Raw genomic sequence first — 23,838 nt, 5'->3', positions numbered from 1 at the left:
TAACATAAGGACACAGCGTATGTGTCAAGAGAAATAAACACACATTAAACCAGACATTCATTTTCCTCAAACTACACTCTGAAATCATATGCAACAAAGTACTGTGAAAAGATAGGAGTGCAAATTTTACAGCAACAGCCACATTTCAGATAAAGAAAAGCTTTTGTATGAAGTTGTATCCACAGTCCCCAGCATAAAATATTAATAGTTCCAGCTATACTGCTTTATAACTGAGGAGGAAGTATTCCTAAGAGATAATAATTTGATTAAAAAAATCCTGCTGTTCAACAAGTATTTAGTGTTTGTAATTAAAAATGTATATCTCTTGGCTAATATGTGGGAACATTGGTGAAATATGTTTGATGATTTTATTCAGGTGTGTGATCAGAGCTTAGAATAAAGAGCCTCATATAAAATTGCAAAGGACTATTGCTGAGCTCATATACTGAGGCTATAAATTACCTTATTTTTAATAACTTGATTGACCTAAAATGCTCTTCCTTGTTTTTCTTGCAAGTGGGACTAGTTGAATGCGGTATTCACTTGTTCTCTTATTTTAAAATGGTCTGGGAGGAACTGAATGTCATTGTCCTTCCCCTTGCTATATGCTGGAGGTCAGGGATTTTTGTTTCTCACAGAACAGCTTTGCTTTGCTCTGCCTCACCTCCTTACAACGTCCAGAAGAGGTGACAAACTGCTTTTGACAATGTGAACCTTACTACCTTCAGTGTGAAAAGGGAGCTGGTTGTGGTCAGATATGGGCAGCAAGTCGTCATTTAGAAAAGAGCTCCCAACTAATGGATAAAGTATTTTTAAGCATGCTGGAATGGTTCCACAGCCAAGCTGTTATAAATGAATAGGCCTTTTGTTGTGAGCCTTGATCTCTTCCCTCCTTCTCCCTTTCTCCCTCCCCCCACCTCTTTGTCAGGATGAGTCAATATCCTTCTAATTGGGTGTCCTTTCTGGACTTTTTCCCCAGATTTTAGGCATTAGGAAAGTTCAAATCCTTAAACACAGAGCCTAGGTGCCCAGAAACTATTTTTTTTTCTTTAACAGATTTATTGCTTCAAGAGGTATTCATTTCAGAAGGCTCAACAGTATTGTTATGGAGTTTTTTGCTGCACATAGAAAATGTAAAAGGAACTCAGTTGTACTTCACTGAAATGGCATTATCATCCCAAGAATGAACAAGCTGATTTGTTATGTCTTTAACAAGAGACCTGTCAACTTCTAAATCATGTTGTGGGATTGTTCTGAAACCGTGGCCCAGTATGCTTTCAGAGATAACTACCCTGCTATCTTGGTGGAAGCTCTGATTTTGTCATCACATCCTTTCTGACTGCATGAGGAAAGCGAAAGTGGGTGAAGCCTTCTCTGTCAATAATACCACAGGAGAGAATGGCCAAACTGGAGTGCTGATAGTCAGGCAAGACTAAAAATCTGGTAATGGTGCCTCCTAACGGAGACCCCTGATATAGTCCTGGTGAAGATTGTTTACTGGTCTGTCCACTGATTTTGAAATTTTTGCCTTGGGAGTCTTAACAAATAATAACTGCTTGGAATTCACTGGTACCTGGCATCCCAGGATCCCAGGCAAATTTAACCTTCCTAGGAAGCAAATATTGCCATTCTTATTTCATAGATAATTAAAGGAGACATGCAAAGATAAGTGTTTTGCTTATAGATGCAGTGAAAGTTTGTGGTAGATTTCAGAAGAGTTGAGGTTTCCTGTGTTAAAAAAAAAAAAATAAAAAAACAGAAGGAGCTATGTTTAAAGAAATGCAGCTGGGACTCAGGATTTTTATAATAAAAGTACTCATGTATTTTACTGTGGAGTCATAGTCAATCTCCTGCCAGGATGCTCTTTAAAAAATGCTATTAAGTATGTTCACCAATTCAGATTTCTTCCCTGTTGTCTCTGCAAATCATTTGTGGATATGATGTAAGAATATCAGAAAGCTGAAGACAGAAGACTGTTGGAATAAATAAGGCCTTCTATTCTTTTTTTCTCATAATGATCAGTGAAAAGGATAAACAGGTTATATTTCTTTTCTGACTAACGCTCAAAGAAGTGCCAGCTTGCCAGTGGAGCAAAGTTACCTGCTTCCTGCTTAGAGAGACTCTCCAAACCTGCCCGCCCAGCTCTTCAACATCTTCCACTTTCCTTCTTCATTTCCATTAAATTAAAAGGGTTGAATTTTATATAGCTTTAGACTCATGCATATGAGTTCAGAGGGAGAGGGAGAATGATCAGAAATTTGCCAGTTCTGGAAATCACCAGATGACAAACTAATGTTCTTGGGTTTAGCTGTCCAGCTGCAGAAGACATTACTTCCTTTAACCTGAGTATTAGTAATGCCTTCTTTGTAAAAATCCCCACATTAACCAAACGTGGCTGTTCTGTATATAGAAGATTACTGTGTGGGAATTATTTGAGTTTCTTGGTATTCACTGTCTAAATAAATAAGAAGTAATATCCTTGCATTGGCCTTTAACTTATACCTTACAACATTAACTAACAACAACAAAAAAATCCTCCAAACTCAACTTCAACTTCCTCTCCAAGCTCTTAGGAGATTTTTCCACCAGAATCTCCCTTCTAATTCAGTAATGGCCTCTTCCTAAGGTGTCAATCCTTACTTCCTCTATACTTTTGGGGATATAAATGAAACAGGCTTGTTCCCATGAGATTGGAGAATTGACACTGCACTGGACTTGTTTCCAGCATGTGCTAACAGGCCAGTCTGGTGGATGATAATTGTTACCCTCTTACAGTGGCAATATGAAAATGAGTCATAAATCCTAACTCAAATCACATATGTCCACACCTCAGTCTCAGCCCTCAGTTTCTATACAGTAAGTGCATCAGGCAATTATTTGTCCTTAGCCCTGCTCTTAGGTAGAGGAACATACTCCTTCCAAATTCTATACAATCTTTACCTATGCCTGCCCTTCATGGAAGATGAGCTGGGGCTCTCAGCTGCTTTCAAACCTTCATTTACCCAGAAAAATCTGTCTTTTTAATGTTGTTTTTAAAATGTTCTTCTCTTACTGGCTGAAGGGAGAACAGTCATGTGGCTGGAATATTCCAACACCAAATAGCTCTTGTGATTATCAAATGCCTCAGCTCCATTTCAGCATTTAATCACCCTCAAAAGCCATAAATTGCCCCAGGTACTACTCCTCCACTATGAACATTATCTCTTAGTCAAACTGGATTAATAAATTTAAGAGACAATACCCACAATATATGTGAATTTTGGCAGGTTATGGGAATAATGAGCCAGATGTACAGGAGATGTAAAGAGCAATATAAGTTGCAAATCCATAACCTACAGCTTACAAAGCCTGCAGAGAGCAGAAATATGTGCTGTTAGCAGAGAAAGCTACCAACAGCTTCATAGTAATTTACATTCAACATGAAAATGTTTACATTATGTCTTGCCCCTAGCAAACTTAGACCTGTTGACAGGGGTAAGTTTTGGTACTGTCTGATATTTGGTACTAACTAGATTTTGACTTGGAAAGGCTTTTTTAACCCAATACAGAACTAATAGTTTGCTCCAGAAATCCTTCATGTAATTGACTTTATAGTATTGTGGAAGAGATTCATTAAATTGTTTCATTCCCGTAATTTCTGAATTTTAAATTTATGCATCAATTATCATGTATACATTATTTATCCACACTTAGGGTAAATAATCCAAATATTTGTTTATTCTATTCTGTTCAGGTGCTGTAAGCATTCTTTCTGATAGCTGTTCATAAAAGTCTACTGTACACACACCTTACCATTGCTCATTAACTGCATTGGAAATTAAAGTCTTTAAGTGCTCACTTATCCCAAAGTACTAAAATTTCACTACATGAGCTATCACAAAGTGCAACATAAGAAAACACCATCTATGGACAGCAGCATGGAGCATGTATGTGTTTGTGTTTTGAACCATAGAGCTGTAATGAAATTATTTTATGGCAGGAGCCTCTCAGTTCCAGCTCAAGAGCATCAGATCTGTGACCTGTGATACAGGCTCTGCTAAGCTAAATATAATGCTGAGTTGGTTCAGTAGTTTATGTATTCACAACTGGAAATTAAAAAGGTTATGCTAGGGGATTAAAGGTATAGCCTGTGGTGTGCAAAGACAAGTGAGATATCATAAACCAAACAAATGAAAATCTTCTGATTCTGCACAGAGAATAGCACAGGTGACAATAGTACTTTTCCAGTTTTAACAGAGCTATGTCTCCTTTAATTGACTTAGTTGTATGATCAATATCAAAAACTGCACATGGCATGCAGAAAACTGATTCCTTCCCAACAGTAATATTTTATGAGGTTGGTTGTGGATTTATAAACAGACAAAATATTTTAAAATTAAGGACAGAAATCCAAACACAGAAAGACATAAGTAGAAAGCACCTAGTCATAAATTAATGAAACTAAACATGCTTCACACATTTAAAAATAAAAGTTGTTATTGATTAATGCAGGGAGAAGCACAATTCCATCCCATTGATACCATACTGTCACTTCAACATGAACTTGCAATTTTCACGTTTCATTATTTGTCTTTGAAACTGTTATCTGCCATGCTTAATAAGTGACAATTGTATTTTCTTTAGTACATTAATATAATTAGAGTTTTAAAAAGCCCACTTCACGGCTAAAATAAATCATAAAACTTCATTAATTATTGCATGATAAGAAGTCCAGCTTGCTGGTTTTTTTGTAAAGTAGCATAGGTTTGTGATACTGTTACTTTGTCTCCTTTAATAAATATTGATTAGGATTAAATACTTTATAACATATATTTTTCCATTCATGAGTTCTAGGCATCCACCTTCGCAAATGAGGATAAATGTATAATCTCATGGTCTAGTGTAGCATATCCTTGCACACTGAGAGTGTAGTTAACTCTGGGTGTCTAGACAGATACTTACACAAACGTTACAGAGTATGTACAGAAATCTGTTGTGCATTTTCTTCACTTTCTTTTACCAAATTCTCAAGCTGTGTATTTCACTGCAAACTGTAGAGGAAATTATTGTAGTAGTTTCCAAATTGCTGTATCCATACATTAAGAATTGATTTTTTTTGGTCAATGTGAGGCCTAAGTCACTCTATTGTTCCCAAGTTCAACCATTTACATTAGAAAAAGACAAAAGACCTTCTGCTTTATTTTAAGATACTCTCCTGTGTCATGACACCTTGATGCTATTTATCAGTTCTCACTCAATAAGAAACCTCATACGAGAGGAGAATTTAATATGCGATACGATGTGAGATGCTTTGGATGCCATAGAAGAGAGTTATTTTTTGGTATTAAATGGGGGAAACCAGAATTTGTAGTGTTTCTGCTTACCCTCATGTTTTGTATTTTCCAACACAGTTTTATAACAAGAAAATGAAATGTCTGATAAATTCTATGTTTCTGAAGATTAGCTTCCATATTTTTCCCATTGTAGCAAATGATGTTTTTTTATTCTTAGCATACTTGATGCCATATACAATGGCAGGCAGAAAGAAATACATATTGAATATATGTCTTGGGTGCTCCTTCACATAAATTTCCAGGTATATATTTGGAAAAGTGGAGTGGGCAGGAATCTCTGCTCCCACCACTGCAAGTGACAAAGTAATGAGAGAAAATGGCACTAGTATTTTTGCTACTCACTTGGTTTACTTCTTAATTATATTTATGGTGCAAACTGGTTAAAAATATACCTTCTATTTGGAAAAACACGTGTCAAACTTTTGAAGACCAGAGTTTTCAAGTGCTTGAAAGTTTAACTAGCCACTGGAGAGGAATGGATCAAGATAGGATTGGTTACTACTGTTATGCAATCAAATCTGACTTAAAAAAAAAAAAAAGTACTGACATAACAGACTTGGGGTCTGACATCCAGGACTGGAACAACAGAGATTTTGAAGTGAAAGCACCCATGACACAGTTGCTTAAATTTTCCTTGTCTATTGTTCATGGTTATCAGAGTTTTACTTTGATTATAATAAATTGTATTAAGCCAAAAATGCAAATAATTTATTGAGAAAATATAGAGATCACTTTGGAAAACTTCAGAAAAATATTTCACTTACTTATGTTGATCACTGCTTATCAAGGTAATTCAGTCTGCTGGCATTTATGTCTTGAAACTTTCTCTGAGAGAGCAGTTAGTATGTTAGAAGTATAAAACAACTGAGTACAGACAATCTTATTTTATTTACAATAATAAAAGGAAAAAAACCCCACAGCTCTGACCTCAAAATAACTGACTTTATAAGTTTACAGGAGCTTGTTTATAGATCTTATAAATATAAAACAATATGAAATAAAATTAGGCTCCAATATTATGACTTATACAGCATTTTTCATTAATACTTTAAAATGTTTGAAACAAACCACAGAAAAAGTAAAAGAGAAATAAAGGAATTTTGCACTGTAATAGGCTCCTACAGTAAACTAAAATGTAATGACTTGTTTTAAAGGCAAAACACAAAACTTCCAGTCATTTTATGTCCACATACAAACATACATACATACATTCTTTCTCTCTCAATGATATATGGCAGATATTGCATGTATTAGTGAACAGTATCATTGTGCCACTATTCACCAGGCAGGACTTCATCTCCCAGGTGGGATCCAAAAATACCAGCTATATGGGAGGCACGGTAAATCCAGTTTGCATTTTCTGTTTTTGTCAGTATTTTAGCTGAGGTATTATGATAGTCTTGTGTAAATATTTGGTTCTTGCATGGTAGGTGGTTTAGAATTGCCATTAATTGGTAGAAAGTATAACTGAATACTTTTTGGACTTAATATCTCCGTTGTGATACCAGAACTATAATGTTGCTTTTGCTATTGCTTATTAAAATAATACATTTGAAATTATTCTAAAACTAATAGTATCACAACTATGCAGTCCTTGAAATTGTGTGGGTAATTTCCTCTTGTCTTTCCAGTTATTTCAGCAACTCTATGGGATGAGGAAGGGAACTGGGCCAAAGGCAATTGGTCCTTTTCCTTTTCTTCCTGGGGAAAATCCTTCCTAGCAGCATAGTCACAGAATTAGATCAGACCTAAGATTTCTAGAACTAAGAAACTGAGGCAGAAGACTATTTTCCTCCATTCCCTGTTTTAGAAAAGTAAAACGGTGTCTTTTTCCATCCTTATTTGCATGGGTTTGTCTACATCTGTCAATGTACACAAACAATAACTTTGATACAGATGAAGTTTTGTAATTATGTTGTTGTGTAATATTATTTTGTAAATTTTGTTCTGTTCAATGTAGAGAATTGCATATTCCTGACTGGCAAACCCTTCCATTATTTTAGGCAAATATACAAAGAAAGAAAATCATGACAGTTAAAAATACTTCTGGAACTGACTGAGGATAATTTTTATGTTTGTTTTTTTCCCTGTTTTACATTTTACATGTACTGCATTTTACATGTACTATCTGAATGAGCACTTGATGCTAATTGTTTGGTCTAGTCATCTACATTGATACCAAAATGAAAAACCAGAAGCATATCTATTCAGGCAATTAACAGAAATATTGATCATGATACAAAGCAAAAACCCTCACAAAATATTTTACTTCAAAAAAACTACAATTCCCAATTGTTGTTGTATTGGCATTTTTTTTTCTTTTTTTCAGTTGTTAAGACAAGGGTGAGAAATTACTGCAAGATAGCCCAGATGAAAGTGAGAAGCACGGGGAAACAAATTCTGTTTCTATGTATAGCAGTGACTCTTTATCAACAATTTGGCTGTGCATTCAGTAATATGGACTCATATTATGCAAATGCATTTGGCTGTTAATACACATTCGCAGCTTACATGTTAGTGATTCCAAAGGAACTGTTACAATATATGCTCTGAATATGTATGAGGAATAATACACAATACGTAAGTAAGAGCATTCTATATTATGAAAGTAAAAAACAGAATGCACACTATTTGTAATACTCATTCACAGTGTACTCTCTTGCAGCTCAAAAGGAACATCTGTATTCTGTTTTATTAGCTCATATTAAAGATATACAGAAATAACTAAATTTTTATAGATATCAAGATGTGTTACTGTGACCTCACACAGCAATATAACATATAGTCTACTGTTACACTGCATTATTTATTCTATTTGTAAAACACACTTGGTTTAGTATTTTCAGATTTTAAATTTTTGGGGACAGATTGATTAGATATTCTTTTCACATGGAAATATTTTTGGTTTTGTAGACTCTAGATAAGGTATTTTTTAAAACATCTTTTGATATTGGTGATAAGTTTGATACTGCTGAGAAAAGGTAATGTAAATTTCATGAATACTCACAATTGTAAGGAATGTGCATGAAATACTAATGTAGAATAATGCCAGATCCAGATACTTCTCAGGGTGCAAAAGCATAAGGAGCCTTGTTAACCTGAAAAGCACCAAAAATATTTAGTTCATTTTTTTTTTTGGATGCTATAAATACAGCCTTTAGGATTATTAGGACTAAATATTGTGGACAAATTAATAAAGTGATTATGAATTTACTAAATCTCTATATAACTCATATTACAATTGTCTGTGTTAAGCTAACTACACTTTTTAATCAATATTTGCTTAAAATTCTTGCCCACTTAACTCAAAAGATGCTGTTGTCCATCACTTGCCTGCTAATGTCACTGCAAGTTCCAAATAATTTTCAATGCCTTAAAAATCAGTACAGAGTTTGAAAAATTAGTTTTTGCTCAATTTTATTTCTTCTGATGCCCTAAATAAGTTTTTTATTAATGAAGGGACAATATTAACTGTGAAGAGAAAAGCTGAATAACTGAAGGAATATATGCAAATTAATTAACCGTTGCAATCCAGAACAGCTGTATTTGTATACTGAGCACTTCTTACTTATTTGTAGGAATGTAATGAATTACTAGTTGACATTTTGTTGTGATGAAAGGTCATTTCCCATGATTTAATATATGATATGTTATATGTCATGGGATCTATTTACCTGCTTGAGTGAGCTACTTGCTTGAGCTTGCTAAGGAATAGCTGAAACTACTGTAAGCCAGGCCATGTGATGTGCTTCGCCCTAAGCAGGACAAAGCTTGTGAAGCTGAATTCATCTTCATGGAACTCCTTGATCTTCATTAGAGTTACATCAGAAAAAATTAATCTCAGTGCATCTTCTTTGCTTTAGTTAATAATCTAACAATTTTAATGAAATCTTTACCACCTGTGTTAGACAATATTCTACAGAAACTATTTCTGATACTACTGTATTTCTTAATACTTAGTGTAAACAAAAAAACAAAATGGAGAAAAATACCTCAAGCCAGCAGAAAACATTAATCCTCATATTCCCTTTCTCCCCATTATGGAGTCCAACCCATGGCAGAAAAACATCAAACCCGGATAAGGATTCTTTATTGTATAAAAAAACTCCTGCTCCCAGGTACAGCATTACTGGAACTAGATGCTCCTCTAAAAGATAATGCATATCTTTATTTCAGTTCTGGTTACAGAAGGAGTTAAATCTGCATGTCTCTCGTTTCATTTTAGACATTCAACTGTTTATTCATTTCTATTACTGCTCTTTGAAGGTGGATTGCCTTGGCCTAAAAGGGGATGGTTGCCCTGGTAGGACCAGCTGGTGTCTAAGGCACCATCAATCCCACAGCACTTCATGCTTTATGAAGTACAAATCCTCATCTACAACACAGCTGCAACCAGCTTTGCCCAGGCACATGACAATTTACATGGCTTTTTAAAGGATGCTTTGCAGGGGGTTAATATAAAAGCTAGGTCGTGAAATCCAGGAACCAAAAGCACTCCAAACCAAGCATAATAGTGATCTTCAAATTCTCTTTTACTGTCCTTTTATGCATATATTGTGTGTATTTCTGCTTTTAATCTATATTTAAAATTTGTTTTTAAAAAAATTATAAGCTTTACTTGTAATTATTTATTTTACAATATAATAAGGTTTTAATTCCAAGTTTTTAATTTAGCCCTTTTAAGTACAACTGTCTTTCCATTTCAGCATTGATGCACTATAAAATATTTAGGACAGAGATCCTGACATGATCTTAATACTGGTGAAGTTTAGAATAATATACATATGTTAAAATTACATATTACAAAGTTGAAAATCATGTTCTCAGGCATAGCATAAGAATAACCTGAACTCACAGGTACTGAGATTGTGTACAAGCAAGCAATCAAAAAGATTCAATAACATTATTGTCCATTATTCAGAACTATTTAAGTGTGTTAAGAGGGAAGTAAAATGTCTTCAGTTTCCTCTGAAGGAAATCAGCACAAGTTAATGAATAGCCTTGGGGAAGGAAAGGGTAGTGTTAGGATGGGGGTGAAATTTGAGTACCTAGACTTTTATTGATCCTTAAGTAATAGCTATTTACCATATTTTTTATTTGAAGAGTTATGCACAATTGTACTACAGCATTTCTGAGATGGGCATCTCTGCTATCCACAACTTACTCCTAAACAAACTCTTTTAAATCCAAATCCCCACAAACACTAAAAGTTTGCCTTGGAAAATTCAAGCTCGAAATATGGCTCAAATTTTTAATAATGTCAGTAAACAACCTCGGTAGCTATTAATTTTGGAACATTGTGGGCTTACTTTAAATAAACAACTTGCATCTTTCTAAAACACTTTATTTTGTTCAGTGACAAGTATATTTTGACTGCAGGTAATATCTTTTGTATGGCTTGTGTGGGAGCTCAGTCGAGGAACTGGTGATAAACAGTTTTGTCCTGAAGACATGGGATTATATTGTATACTTTGTGAACTTTTGATAAAAGTATGTTTTAGAAAATCTTTTTAATAGAGAAAGAAACTTAGAGAGCTTTTTCATGGTGATAGTGGTGTTTTTGCCACATGTGGTTTTGTGGGTTTTGTTGGGGTTTTCTGGTTTCATTTATTTATTTATATGTTTGGTTTTGTTTGTTTGTTTTTGTCAGGGTTTTTTTTTTGTGGTTTTTTTTTTTTTTCCTTTCATGAATGTTTAGCTTGCCTATAAACTATATTTATTTTCCATTTACAAGGCTTTTGAATTTCTCTTCACATCAATCCCAAGATTTGCCATCAATTGCCTACAAGACCTGAATTTTATGGTTTAACAATGGAATACATATGTGCAACAGCCAGCAATTTCTTTGCTATAGTAAGATACAGTATATCTCAAATTTGTAACTTACCCAAAAGGCTGCTGGTGTTAGCACCTGAACTTCCCACTTCCTGAGAATTGTCAATAATATTTAAGAATTATATGTATTTTACAGGAAAGTAATCCAACAAATACTTGAGATTTGCTGAGTATTTGTTAGAAGTATGCTCTACTGTCAGGAAGTGCGTATGCCAATAAGCTTTGCCTATCTGTGGTATCTCATTAACAAGAACCACATCTGGATCCATCTTGTTACAATCACAGCCTTCGTTATGCAATGTGTTGCCTATTGCACAATATTTTTAATGTACAGTTTCAGTGGTTTCAGTGAATTGTGCTTTTTGTGTATTGAATTCTCTTACCTTTTCTTAATCTGATTTTGTTTAGGACTAGCTCTGACTGCATCAGTTGTCCTATCTGCTGAAGACCCTGTAAATTCACTTAGTTGCTTTAAACTGAACCTTGTCAGGGTGAGCTTGTCCCATCATCTTTTTAAAGAAGATAAAGTGAACGTCGCTGGAGTTTACCATGTGGGTTTCATAGATAAGGTTAAAAAAACCCACCAAAATACCAACCCTGGGCGGTATCAGCTCTCTATAGACATTTACTAGCCAATGATATATTTTGGAAGCAGGGTGTGGTTGGCTAAATTATTGCTCTTCCCACAGCTCTCTGCTATGTTTCCAGTTTCACAGGGAAAAACACAAGCTTGTATGTTGAGAGTGAGTCATAACCTTTCTTCTGCTACTGACTCACTTGGGAGTTTGAGGTAAGACATTCTACCTTATGTTTTGATCACTCAGCCACCAGGACAGCAAGGAGGGGACTATGGAAAATTATGCAATGTTTGCATAGATGAAAAGTGTAGATATAGAGGCCAATATTATTATTACATGGTAAATTAGTTGCTTTGTTTGCCTCGAATGGATTTTTTTTTACACAGCTTCTTTCCTACATAAAACACCTTTCCTCCCTCCCCCCATTTTCCATATAAATGTTTAAAGAAAGACTATACTGCACGAAAGAACACCTTAGGAGACTGAAATACTTAAAAATTATATTGTTTTCCAGAGAAAAGCATATGCACCTTTCACCACACTTCTCTTTTGCACCAACAATGATAAAAATAAAGCTGTACAATGGAGCAAAATTACTGATGACTTCTGAAATAAGATTTAGCACTGAAGGGTGTGGAGTTCACACAGAACTGGCTCCTAGTCAGGTATTTACAGTTCATCCTGGTTGTTTTGCAAGCATGTCAGGGAAAGGCTAAACTTTAAGAAGTAATCTTTTAACAACTGAGCATATTGCTTAGTATGTGTGATATCAAAATACGTATCTATCAGATAGTCTCTCATGTTAAGATGCTGATAGTCTGTAACTTATTTTATATTCCTACTTTTGTTTCTCAAAAAAATATATCCAAATATCTCACTGTCATAAGACATACCAGTAAATTTGGCATATTTACTAAACCATAATGAAATAATCTGCTTATAAATTTCAAGGAAAATGCATTTTAAACCTGGACACACTTCAATTGAGAAAGGAGACATAATGCAAGGCAAAGCATGCAGCTTATGGACACCAGCATATGTGTGAGCAATAACTGCAGTACCCTATGTTGTGGGTAAGAACAGAGCACAAGACTGATGATCGCATCAGGCTGTGCCATGGGAAAGAAATGTTATTTCCTGCATGGAGATAGTCCAGGTAGCGCTACTTGGCAGATGGTAGCAGAGGAAGTAGTTTGCACTTAGGGTTCTACTTTTGAGAACTGCTTGTTCTATTCTTCGTTCTCATAGAGTATTTCTGTGCGGCCGCTGTGAAGCCCTTTTAATGGATATACGTGCATGTTAGCGGTCAGGGGCAGGGGTAGAACGGGCCCGCAGAGGGTGCGAAGGCCGGGGCCGGCGGCCCTGCGGCGCCCCACGCGCCGCTCCGCGCTCCGCCGCGCAACTGGTGGCGGCCGATCCGCGGCTCCGCGGCCAGCTCGGGAGCCAGCGGCGGCGCCACGCACTGCTGCTGCAAACCCTGCCCGGGCTGGAAAGCCTCCCTTTCACATTCTCCTGGGGATTTTTCACCCCTCCTTGCCTACTTCTGTCCGGCGGGTTACGGTGGCCCGGGGGGATTTCCATGGCTGGAGGCCCGGCTGGGAGCAGCGCGGCGCCCCGCGGCCGGCCGGCCCCGCCAGCCCAGCCCAGCCCGCGGGCCCGGCGCTGGCGGGCGGCAGCAGCTGCACAACCGCCGCCCGAGCCGCAGCCCCGCCAGCCGCAGCGAGATGTTTCATTGTCCGGAAATGATGGAGCAGGAGTGACTGCGGCGGCGGTGGGACAGCGGCTGTGAGTGCCAGGCTGTGCGCGCCACGGCCGGGGGAAGGCCCGCGGGAGCGGGGCGGGCGGCGCGGGAGGAGGCGGCAGCCGGGCCGGGCGGCGGCGGGGCGGGAGCGGCGCGGAGGCTCCGCGGCCGGGGCGCGGCGCAGGGCCGAGCGGAGCGGAGCGGAGCGGAGGGCATGCGGAGGTGGGCTCGCCGCGCCCCCCGGGCTGCCCGCGGGCGCTCCCGCCCCCCGGCCCCGCGGGTGCTCGCTGCAGGGGCGGGGGGCGCGCCCGCCGCCGCGCCCGAAAGTTGCCGCCGCTTCCCTACTGTCCCTCTTCGGTCCCTCGCCCCGAGCCGCGAGTTTTCTGCAAAAAGTACATTAACGAGTCCTTTCATTTGCTTGTTCCTTCAGGGTCGCGTGTTAGTTTTGTTGGAGAGGGGTGCAGGCTCTCTGTTACTCGTCGAGAGAGCTGGCAGATGTCCCAAGTGAGAGAACCTCTTCCTCCGGGGCCTGGAGGGCCAGAGCAAGCTCCGACTGAAAACAGCTCTTTGATCTCTCTCCCTCGAGGTAAGTTGCTTTAAAGTTTCTCTGTAATTGTTGCGCGTTATATTTGAACGATACATTTACTGATTTGACTTGTGGGTTTTAACCCCTCTTTTTTGCCCCTCCCCTCTGTAGTGTGTCTCTGTAGCACTTTCACTTCACCATTTTATTGTTTTAACCCAAAATTCCCATGAAAAAATGTACAAAAAAAAAAAAAAAAGAAAAAAAAGCAAAGACAAAAATGGGCTACTTAGCCCTGATTTTCAGTACTTGAAAAACCGCAGTCATTCAGAGGCAAATTAAAAATAGATTTTGATTTTCTCAGCTTTGTGTTGATGTTTAGAAATTCTTTCCTGTAAAGCTGGCCTTCCAGGTTTTGAAGTAAATTATGGAAGTTTGATCTAATAATGAGAGCGTTGTTCAGGTTGGAGGTCACTTCACTGTTTTTTCTTAGATTACTCTGTGATGCTGCAGCTAAAATCAATCTCTGAGAATATAGCTTGTTTCATATCAACTGTTCAAAAGGTTTTTTAAAAGTATGTTCATCTTAAAGATAAATTATTTAAGTTATGACTTACTTGATTTTGAACAAAATACACTGATGGCTCTGATCACCTTCATGTAGAGAAGTTTGACAAAGTATATTTTAGGTTATCCTCAAAATTGGGAAGTGTGTTTGCCTGTCAAGTCCTGGTCTGTGAAGATGAGACTTTTCTTTGTTTATTTATTTACAGCTATGATTTTCCAGAATTCTGACAGGAGTTTAAAAAGTCTTTGAAAAACAGACAAGTACTCTTGTTGAAGAACTGTAACTTTATTCATAACTTCTTAACTGGAGCAGAGCCTGGTAATACAGTTGTGCAACTGTGGATTAAAAATGCAGTCTTGTTTATGTAACTAAGAAAATCAATAGCTATGTGTAATCAAAGCTGAAGACATGTTTCAGAAATCAGAAAGTATCCGTAGCTAAGTAAAAAATGTTTTGGCGGGGGTCATAACAAGTTGGGTTATACTTATCATATTGTTGGATGGGTTTTGTTGGTTTTTTTTTTTTGTTCTAGAGAATGACTCATAACTTCTAAACAGTAAAAAGTAATAATAAAAAAGATTAAATGAAGATCCAGCATGCAGAACTGAACTGCTAGAATCACATTTTTGCCAGAACCATCAGTACCTGTGATATGTGTTTATTTTCAGCGTGTTGTTTTTATTTGTCATGTGGTCACCTGGCCACACTGGTTAAATTCTGCATGTAGGCCATACATCAAAGTTACTGAAGTTGTAAGTCAGTGAACTAACTAGCGTGGGAGTGGTCTCATTTTGACAGTACCACTTCAAACTGAGTTTTCACTATGAAGTGAAAGTCCTATGAATGACTGTAAATACATGCTCTTTTTTTTTTTAATGAGAAGTGAGGAAACAAATACTGATCTGTCCATGACAAGGAATATGCAGAAAATCCTAATGGCACAATTAAACCTCATGGCTTTCTTTGGGATCAGTAAGGTACAAACAAGCATTATGATTATGGTTTGTTGACTGGCCATACCTATCAAGACACATGCTCATTTTTAAAGCTTATGTACAGTTCACAGAAAAACAAAGCAGAATTCAGCATTCAAATACATAATTTTTATTCTAATGAACTTAAAGGATAATATGGATTTTTAATGTGGATATTTGTTGGTTTTTTCTAGTCTAAGTTTGTTGGGGAAGTGGGGGTGGAAAGAGGAAAAGGTGAGTTCATAACATTTCCAGTCCATATTCCAGCATTTCTGTTGTCAGCTTTGCAGTGTGTGGTTACAGGATAAGGTAATTCAGATATTCCAGGGCTGAAAAACTAAGATAGTATGTCTGGGACTTTGAACAGCCCCTATCCTTCTATTCTGCCCCCAGGACATCCAAAATTATACTGAATCTCTAGAATTTGGTGATAATTTTAAAAGCTTTGATTGAAATTAATATCATTGACCTATAAATATATTTACAGATATTTACAGTGAGATACCTGAAATCTGGGGTGACCTAGAATTAAAGATTCCTTAATCAACAAAAGATAGCTTATCTTATATGTATAATAAAGTATTAAATGCATTCTAATGAGAAGGAATTTCTAATTTGTAACAACATAATTTAATGTGCTTTGTATATGTTTAACTGATATAGATACCTTGTCCTGGGAACAAACTTTTCCTCTGCTGTAGTTCTGCAAGGTATCATCAAGAAATCCAGGTATCAAAAGTGTTCCTTTTGCTTGCTATCATATAAATTCAGATGCTGAAGATTAGTTGTGTTTTTCCATGAAAGGAAAAGAAACTTCAGTTGAATTTTGAATAATCAAAAATAGCTATCCCACAATATAATTAAAGATCAGACAAAGTTAATAAAACTTAGGTAGTATGCAGGGATATTCATCAGTTGTGGACATGGGTTGAGGCAGAGTTTGGCCTACAGATGTGGTATGCTCTGGCTTTCCCAATTTAAAACCTTTTTTTGTGTTACTTTAACCAATATGCTCTCTCAACATATCCCGTCACTATTCTTCCTTGTTAGTTCATTTTTGAATAAATGCATAAATATTTATGCAGTGTGAGGATCTGGATGCCACCCATCCACAGTTAGTGTACTGTGAGAGAGAACAGATGAAATCATGGCATCTTCTTTTGTGGCAATGTCAAAATTCAACTGCAGTCTTTAAACCATTATGTCAGTGTGGTCTAAGAGACACACTGCAGGATGGAAGGTTTAATCTAATTTCTCAAACATGTTAATTTCTGCCACATCCTTCCAAAAATGTAGCTCTACTTATGCATCTCTGTTCAAGATTCTAGTGATGCCTTCTTTCTTTCTTCTCTGTAGCTCATGGACCTTGGAACCAAATTTTGATTACATCTACTTGTGTGACCTAGTCAGTGAATAGTGCCATGTCTCTGTTCAGACCACTTCAATTTGATTGTGATCAGGTATTTCTCAACTCGGAAGTACCAAAATAATGTCCCTGAGGAAGGAATGTGGCAATTCATGGCCATTGGACTCTCTGCTTTAAGGAAAATGTTTCATATATTAGAAGTTATGGTGTGATTGTTGCCTGGACTATGGGTAGACTTTTTAAAAAAATCCTCTGCATTTGAATAAACCATGGAATACAAGAGAAAAATTCAGGGCTGTTATCTATAAATTATTTGGAATGCTTTTATCTTTGCTTTTTGGTAACCTAAAATAATGAAGGAATAGTATTTAGCTTTCTCAATAAGAAAGAAAATAAAATCAATAATTGTAATAATTAATAACCTATTACAAAATTAAGACTGATAATTTCACTATAATAAATCTTTAGATTATGGAAATTCACTAGAACATTTTCTTTGAATGGGGTGGGGAGGATGGAGAAATCTAGTTGAAAGATCAAGGATCAGATTCTATAAGTGACTGTTCTCTCTGGTGCAAATCATCTCAGTGTTGCTGGATGGAGATGCAGTTCTGATTTGGTATGTCAAGAAACCATATACAGCAACTAATACTTCCATTCAGAAAATGTAAAAAGTACTCTTCAAGAATGTGATTCTAATCTTCATGTTTTCAGTGCTCAGAACTGTTTTCATGATGAGGAGCACGAAAGGAATCTGATGGCTAGATGAGATTGGGTGACAAAAGACTTAATGCAGGGAAATGTTTGGATGTTCTTGAGGCAACAGTGATTGCTATCTCAACAATTATTCCACTTTACCAGTAATGCCTCAGTGTTATGAGTAATATATTTTTATTTTAACGGTTAACCAGTGTATTCAGATTGCTCAAACTTACCAAATATTTGCTCTATAACTTTATACCCTCTTGCTATCTGACAAGAGTTGGGAGAATCTGCATTATTTTGTTTCATTGCTGTGTGCCAATACTGAGGCATTTATTTAATATTACTGACTAAAATATCTAAAACTTTGGTAAATAGATGTCTGACTCTCATTTGCCATGAAAGTGTACGTTTGCTTTCAGTTTCATGCCTACTGTTCCAGTTAAATGATTCACGCCCACATGGGTGTGACAGGCTTGTATTTCATAGACTTGACTGTAAAGATCTTGTATAAAGTTTGAAATATTTTTGTTCCATCTTACATCACAGGTTTATTTTATATCACAGCAATTCTTAAATTCAGCTCTGGGCTCTCAGAAGTTAGATTTGTCTTTGCTTTAAACACTTCTTTTTTTTTATTTTTTTTTCCCTAAGTAAGTAACATTCAGCAATGAGTGTGTTATCCTACTTTTTTTATTTGGATCAACCATACAGTTTTGAAGTAAATCTGTTCGCCTCTGCTTTGATTTGCGTTGTGGAGTGATCCTAGGGAGTGACCTGGATGGGATTCCTTTTGCTCAAAATAATGTGAAAGCTGCAGGAATGTGCCTAATACACTCCAGCCTTGAATCTTTAAGATTGTATCTGAGAACTAGTTCAAAGTAGAAAGCCCTTGGAACATGTATTACATAGAATAGTCTTAAAGTTAACTCTTTCACTGTACAGGCCCAGTTTTATTAGCTGTTGCTAATGCAGCCATAGCTGCCATGTATTGCTTAGCACTTCCATGAAACTGGTTTTGTATACATGTGAAACTTCTTTGGATGAATGACATACATACCTAACTGACTGCATAATTAGTATGATTTTTTATGAAAAGTCTTCACTTATGTATTTGACCTTTTTAACACTTAAAATAATACAGAATACTTGTTTGCACATTGCCGTTAATTTTTTAATTTATTGTGGTTCAAATTTGTTCAGGGCTGTCAAACTTCTAGTGCTTTCATAGTTATTCCATATCTTGCACCTGGAAAATTCTTTGTAAGAGTTTTCCAAAAAATTTCTCAGTTAAATTGCTCTAAGTTTGAGAAACTGTTTTTTTTCTGTGGCACTGCTGAAGCCATTGAAAGTTGCAACAAGACATTTAAGTGAAAGATACTGAAATTAAATGAATGCAAATATGTTTTTTTTTAAAACAATCAAACGTCAAATTGGAGGCTTCCAACTCTGTAGTTTGTGGATTATCATTATTAATTAGATTTTCTTAATGAAATGAAATTGTTTCAAGTAAATGCTGGAATAGGCATTCTGTTACATTAATTTGTTTGAATTTATCTGTTATATAAAATGCCTAAAAGTTTTAGGCATTTCATGAAGTAGATGGTAGGCATTACTGATAATGATTACACTGTGAAATGTGGTTTTATCAGAGTTTCTTTGTGTTATTGTTGTGAACAGTAGAATTTTCAGTAGGAAGTAGCGTCCTTCATGGTTCCTTGTCAGCAAGGTTATTAATGAACAAAGGAAGTGTTCTATGCAGTGTTTGCCACATGCTCTTCAATCCCTCCCAACAATTGTAGGCTTGAGACAGAGAACTGATTGTTACATTTCCTTTTGGGGACATTCTTTGGCTTTTTTTATTCCTCATAGATCTACTTATGTGTTTATGTTTTGTGGCAATTTATTTTCTTTTGTAATTGCTCTTTCCTTTGAAGGACAATATTTCATTTGGTATAATTTGAACTTTGCACATTTATTTTAAAATCTGCATTTGCTTGTTATAGGAAAAACTCAGGCCTTGTGGTGGTTCATCCCAGGAACTTGGTGAGCTTTAGGTGCCTAAGTAACTTTGCCCCATGCTTCCAAACCTTTTCTTTATCCCTACCGCATAAAACTGTGACTGGGTTTTTGGAGATCAGTGATCACTGTGCCAGTCCATTTTGCTTATTTCTCTGTCCTTGAAAAGAATGATGCACTCAGGTTTTCAGAAACTTTTCCCACCAGTTGATTTTTCTTTACATGCTATTTGGAGCATCCACCAAATTGCTGGTGAACAGAAAATGAATGTGTCATAGCAGCAAAGGCTTCAGTTGTTGCAGCAGAATTCATTGAATTCATTTTATATACAAGCTCCTAAATTTTATAGACAAACTCTAAACCTCAAGTCCAGTTTGTCATTTTGCTAGTCATGCACTCTAATGATTCACATTCTTGGAAGCGATGGCTGAACCAGTATATAAGGTTATGTGTCATCAACTGCCAATTAAACTCTGAGGATGTGCAATCCACTTAATGTGGGCACTTGTTTCCATTTTTGTTTTGTGTATGTTATATACTTCATGATACATAATAGCACATATATGAGCACACAGAGACGCATTTCTGAACAAGATGATGTGGTGGGGCTCTTGGGGGCAGCTGGTGGGTGAATGTACAAATGGACAAGCCCTTGGAGAGGAAAAGTTGGTTATTTGTCAAAGACTTGAGTACTTTGAGGTGTGTCTTGCAAATACACATCCATTACCTATCTTTTTTGTATTTTCTATCAGTTTTGTGTATTAATTTCATCTTCACTTAATATGCTTTACATTATAGAGAAAGATAGACAAATGTAGCTCTAAAAAGAGAGATTATTCACTGGGATGGTCTAAGAATTTTTCAGGAATTAGTTTGACCGATGTTCCAGCAACTTCCCAAAGGCATAGGTTGCAGAATTGGAAGGCATCTGGAGAGACTGCCCTGTATACCTGTTTTGCCTAATATACATGTGTCTTTTTTGACAGCTCTGACTGTTTGTTAAGTTTACTTTTTGATGGGACTGTTGTAATAGTAGCCTTGTTGCTAATCCAGACTGCTGACATTATTCAGTTGGTGGAGTCTTGCAGAATGTATTTGTCATGTTGCAAAAAAGCGTGTATAACCAGAGGCATATTCTCCAAACTAGAACAAAAATTAACAATCAATATTACAATAGTCTCAAAGGTGAAAACAGATTCCTATTCTATGGAATATGTGTACGGCTGTGAAATTTAAAAATAAAGATAACAAAATTATGGTAAAATGAATGTATGTACTATAGAAATTATTTATATGGACTTAAGTAATTCCACAGAGAAAAAGCAGTAATTCACTTTATTTGCTTATTTAATAATGAAGTAGTTTTGAGATGTGATTAAAATTTTAATTTTTTTTCACTAAGTGGTTTACCAATTGTCTGTATCATAGGTATGATTTGGCTTTTAGCCATCTCAATTCTATACTTTGCGAGCATGTCATATCTCTTTCTATTTAAATCTTAAACTTGAATGAATCTCTGAACAAGTAGAGTTTCTGCCTATGCTTACCTTCAGGATAAATCACAGGGTGTTCTGTGTGGGTATCACTCCCTAGGGCTTTTGACTAGAAGCTTTTCAGCCCTGGCACTGCTGTTAGTTTTGGGGAGGTACAGAGCCACACAAGTTGCTGGTTTGGGGCTGAACTGTGGTAGGTAAGAAGTCTGTGTTGCTTTTGTGACATGACCTAGAGTAACTTACTGTGGTTTTGAAGAGAGATTGAATTTATACTTTAGCTCTGCCAGACTCAGAACATAATGAGTCTTTTCTTTCCATTATTTGAACTGTTAAGAAGAGCATCTCTTTTTTTTCTTGGCTGTCAGTATTGGAGGTTAGCCACATGAGAGTGGAAGGGTGTGCTAAAGGAAGCAGACGCTAAAATACTAAGGAAGTCTTACAGAAAGAATTCTTAAGGGTAAGCTTGATTGAAACAGACTAGTGTTACAAATTTACTTGAAGATGCAGTGGAAGAAAAAGTCATACTTTTCTATGGCCAGATCCAGTCATTAGTGTTTCCGTCAGAGTAAGGTCTTTGTGTTGATTCTTCATAAACTACTGTTGTGAAAATTCTTAGGTACCTAGCATAAAAATAATGGGACCAACAAAAGACAGGAATGGTCTTGAGGCTGTCTTCATGTGTGATTAGTTGTAATTGGTCTGTTGTAGTGGCACCTCTTATATTATAAAAAAAAGAAAATATGATCCCATTATCAACTGTTTGTTATAAGGGAATAATCAATAAATTCCTTTGTACAAAAACTGAGACATGGTACATATTCAAGAAAAAACCAACTGAATCAAGACACCAGTGCGTGTGATGCACCAGAAGCAATTTATGAAAAAGTGTTCAAATAAAGAGATCACAAGGTCTAGTATTTCTAAATTTCATATTACTATTATATTCATGCTGCTGTTTCATAGTGCTGTGGTGCTATGTTTGGGATCAGTGACTCAAGCAATGTTGATAGCACACCAGTGGGTTGGCTAGTGCTGAGCAGCACTTGCACAGCATCAGTCAAGGTTTTCTCCTTTCCCACTTTTCTCTCCAGTGACTAGACTGTGGGTAGGCATGGGATTGGGAGGGGACACAATCCAGGCATCTGGCTCAGGTTGACAAGAGGGCTATTCTATGCCATGGAATGTCATGATCAGCAATAAAAACAGGGGAGGAGGTTTTAGGGCAGGTAGCCATTGCTTAGAGACTAGCTTGTGTATTGATCTGCTTGTGGGAGATGGTGAGCGATTGCCTTTGCATCTCCTGTTTTACTTTTCCTTCCTCTTTTCTTCACTTATTAAACTATATCTCGACACACAAGTTTCTTCCCTTGGGTCTTTCTGTTCTCTTGTCCTGCTGGAGGCTGGGGAAGGGAGGAGAGGCTGTGTGGTCCTTAACTGCTGCCCTGGGTGAGTTCACTATGCCACAGAGCAGCATCTATCAGGATGAGCTGCTCCAGTGGGTAATTCTGGAGTGCAAAGTAAGATACCAAACATGTGTTTAATGGTGTAGGTTTCTGTTGTGTGCATTTAGAGGGAAGTCTTCATGTGAATTCAATAGATCAAAGAGATAATTAATGTTAATTGTTTTGAACTTCCTATCAAAAATGTTTGCTGTTCAATTGCAACATGGTCTTTGTTAAGCTTTTTTTTTCTTGTTAACTTCTACTATTATTTACATGGTCTTGACTGGGCATTTATTATATCCAGCTAGAATAATAAAAGTGTTCATGAAAAATACACATGCAACCTAGACAGTGGGAAGAAAAAAAGAGGAAAACATACTGAACTGAAAACAAGCAGAGGGATGAAAAAGAAATTCATATGAATAATGATTGTATTCTGCACTCCTTCAGATTTCTTAGATAAAAATGTAATCTAGAACACTGAAGGCCCCATAATATTAACATTATTGCTTCCTTATAGCCATTCATTGTTTACTACATGAAATAATAAGGTTCTGCTATGTCATATCCTATATGAGAGAATTGTATACAGCTACTCTGCAGGTCTGTGCTAGCACTGCTGGGTACATATTGTAATATTGTAAATATGGTGTCATCACTGTAAAAAAGTAATTTAAGAGCAAAATCTCCTAAAATAGCTTATTTAAGCTTAGTGTTTGTGGAAAGCAGTGCTTTTTATGCTAGCTTTGTCAGGACACTACTTATTTTTATTCAGTCTATTCCAGACCACTTTTCAAACACTTTTAAAACACATTTGCACCTAATACTTAACTGCACAGGCTAAATCATTATATTTCAATACAGTCACTTTGTATTTGATAGATACCAGACATAAATAATTTGTATCTGATGTCTGTCAAAGGGGTTGAAACACACTGTGTTTTGGTTTGTTGTTTTTAATTTGGTGGGGTTTTTCTGTTTGGTTTTTTGTTTTGTTTTATTTTTTGTTGTTGTGGGCTCTGTTTTTTTTTTTTTTTAATGTTAATAGGATGAGTATCTAGGTGAGATTAAGTGATCAGGGCAAGGGGCAAAACTCATTAAAGTCAATCTTCTCATTCATTTCAATAACTATGCCAATCCCAGTGAAACAGTTCCTCTCAGGATGGGCTTGAGGAAATACTGACAAGTTGTTGGTGGGAGGGAGGACTGAGAGCAAAGTACCACGGAGTGGTACCAAGTCAGACATGTCAGAGGTGGAAATTGA

The 23,838-nt window shown here is 36.7% G+C and overlaps 1 protein-coding gene and 1 long non-coding RNA gene across 5 annotated transcripts in view; one reads left to right on the top strand and one right to left on the bottom strand.

Annotated features, from left to right (window-relative positions):
• The window catches only part of LOC146763453 (uncharacterized), a 29,683-nt gene extending 16,300 nt beyond the window's left edge, over positions 1 to 13,383 (bottom strand). The window contains exons 1-3 of the long non-coding RNA XR_014951874.1: positions 11,552 to 13,383; positions 8,341 to 8,431; positions 6,098 to 6,160 (exon numbers count right to left, since the gene is read on the bottom strand). This is a non-coding gene — a long non-coding RNA (uncharacterized LOC146763453). The remainder of the gene's footprint in view (positions 1 to 6,097; positions 6,161 to 8,340; positions 8,432 to 11,551) is intronic.
• Positions 11,792 to 23,838, top strand: part of MDFIC (MyoD family inhibitor domain containing) — a 51,601-nt gene continuing 39,554 nt past the window's right edge. The window contains exons 1-2 of one of the 4 annotated variants that reach the window (XM_085568640.1): positions 11,792 to 11,958; positions 13,918 to 14,073. In XM_085568640.1, coding sequence (XP_085424766.1) covers positions 13,983 to 14,073 — 91 coding nt within the window. In that variant the 5' untranslated portion in view covers positions 11,792 to 11,958; positions 13,918 to 13,982. Of the gene's footprint in view, positions 11,959 to 13,364; positions 13,532 to 13,564; positions 13,710 to 13,917; positions 14,074 to 23,838 lie in introns of those variants that run through there. The other 3 variants (XM_021545241.3, XM_077783443.2, XM_077783442.2) reach the window with 3 other exon arrangements.

Source organism: Lonchura striata, chromosome 1A (assembly GCF_050655825.1).
Source record: "Lonchura striata isolate lonStrDom1 chromosome 1A, ASM5065582v1, whole genome shotgun sequence".
NCBI classification, from domain to species: Eukaryota; Metazoa; Chordata; class Aves; order Passeriformes; family Estrildidae; genus Lonchura; species Lonchura striata.
This window is presented reverse-complemented; position numbering and strand designations above follow the sequence as displayed.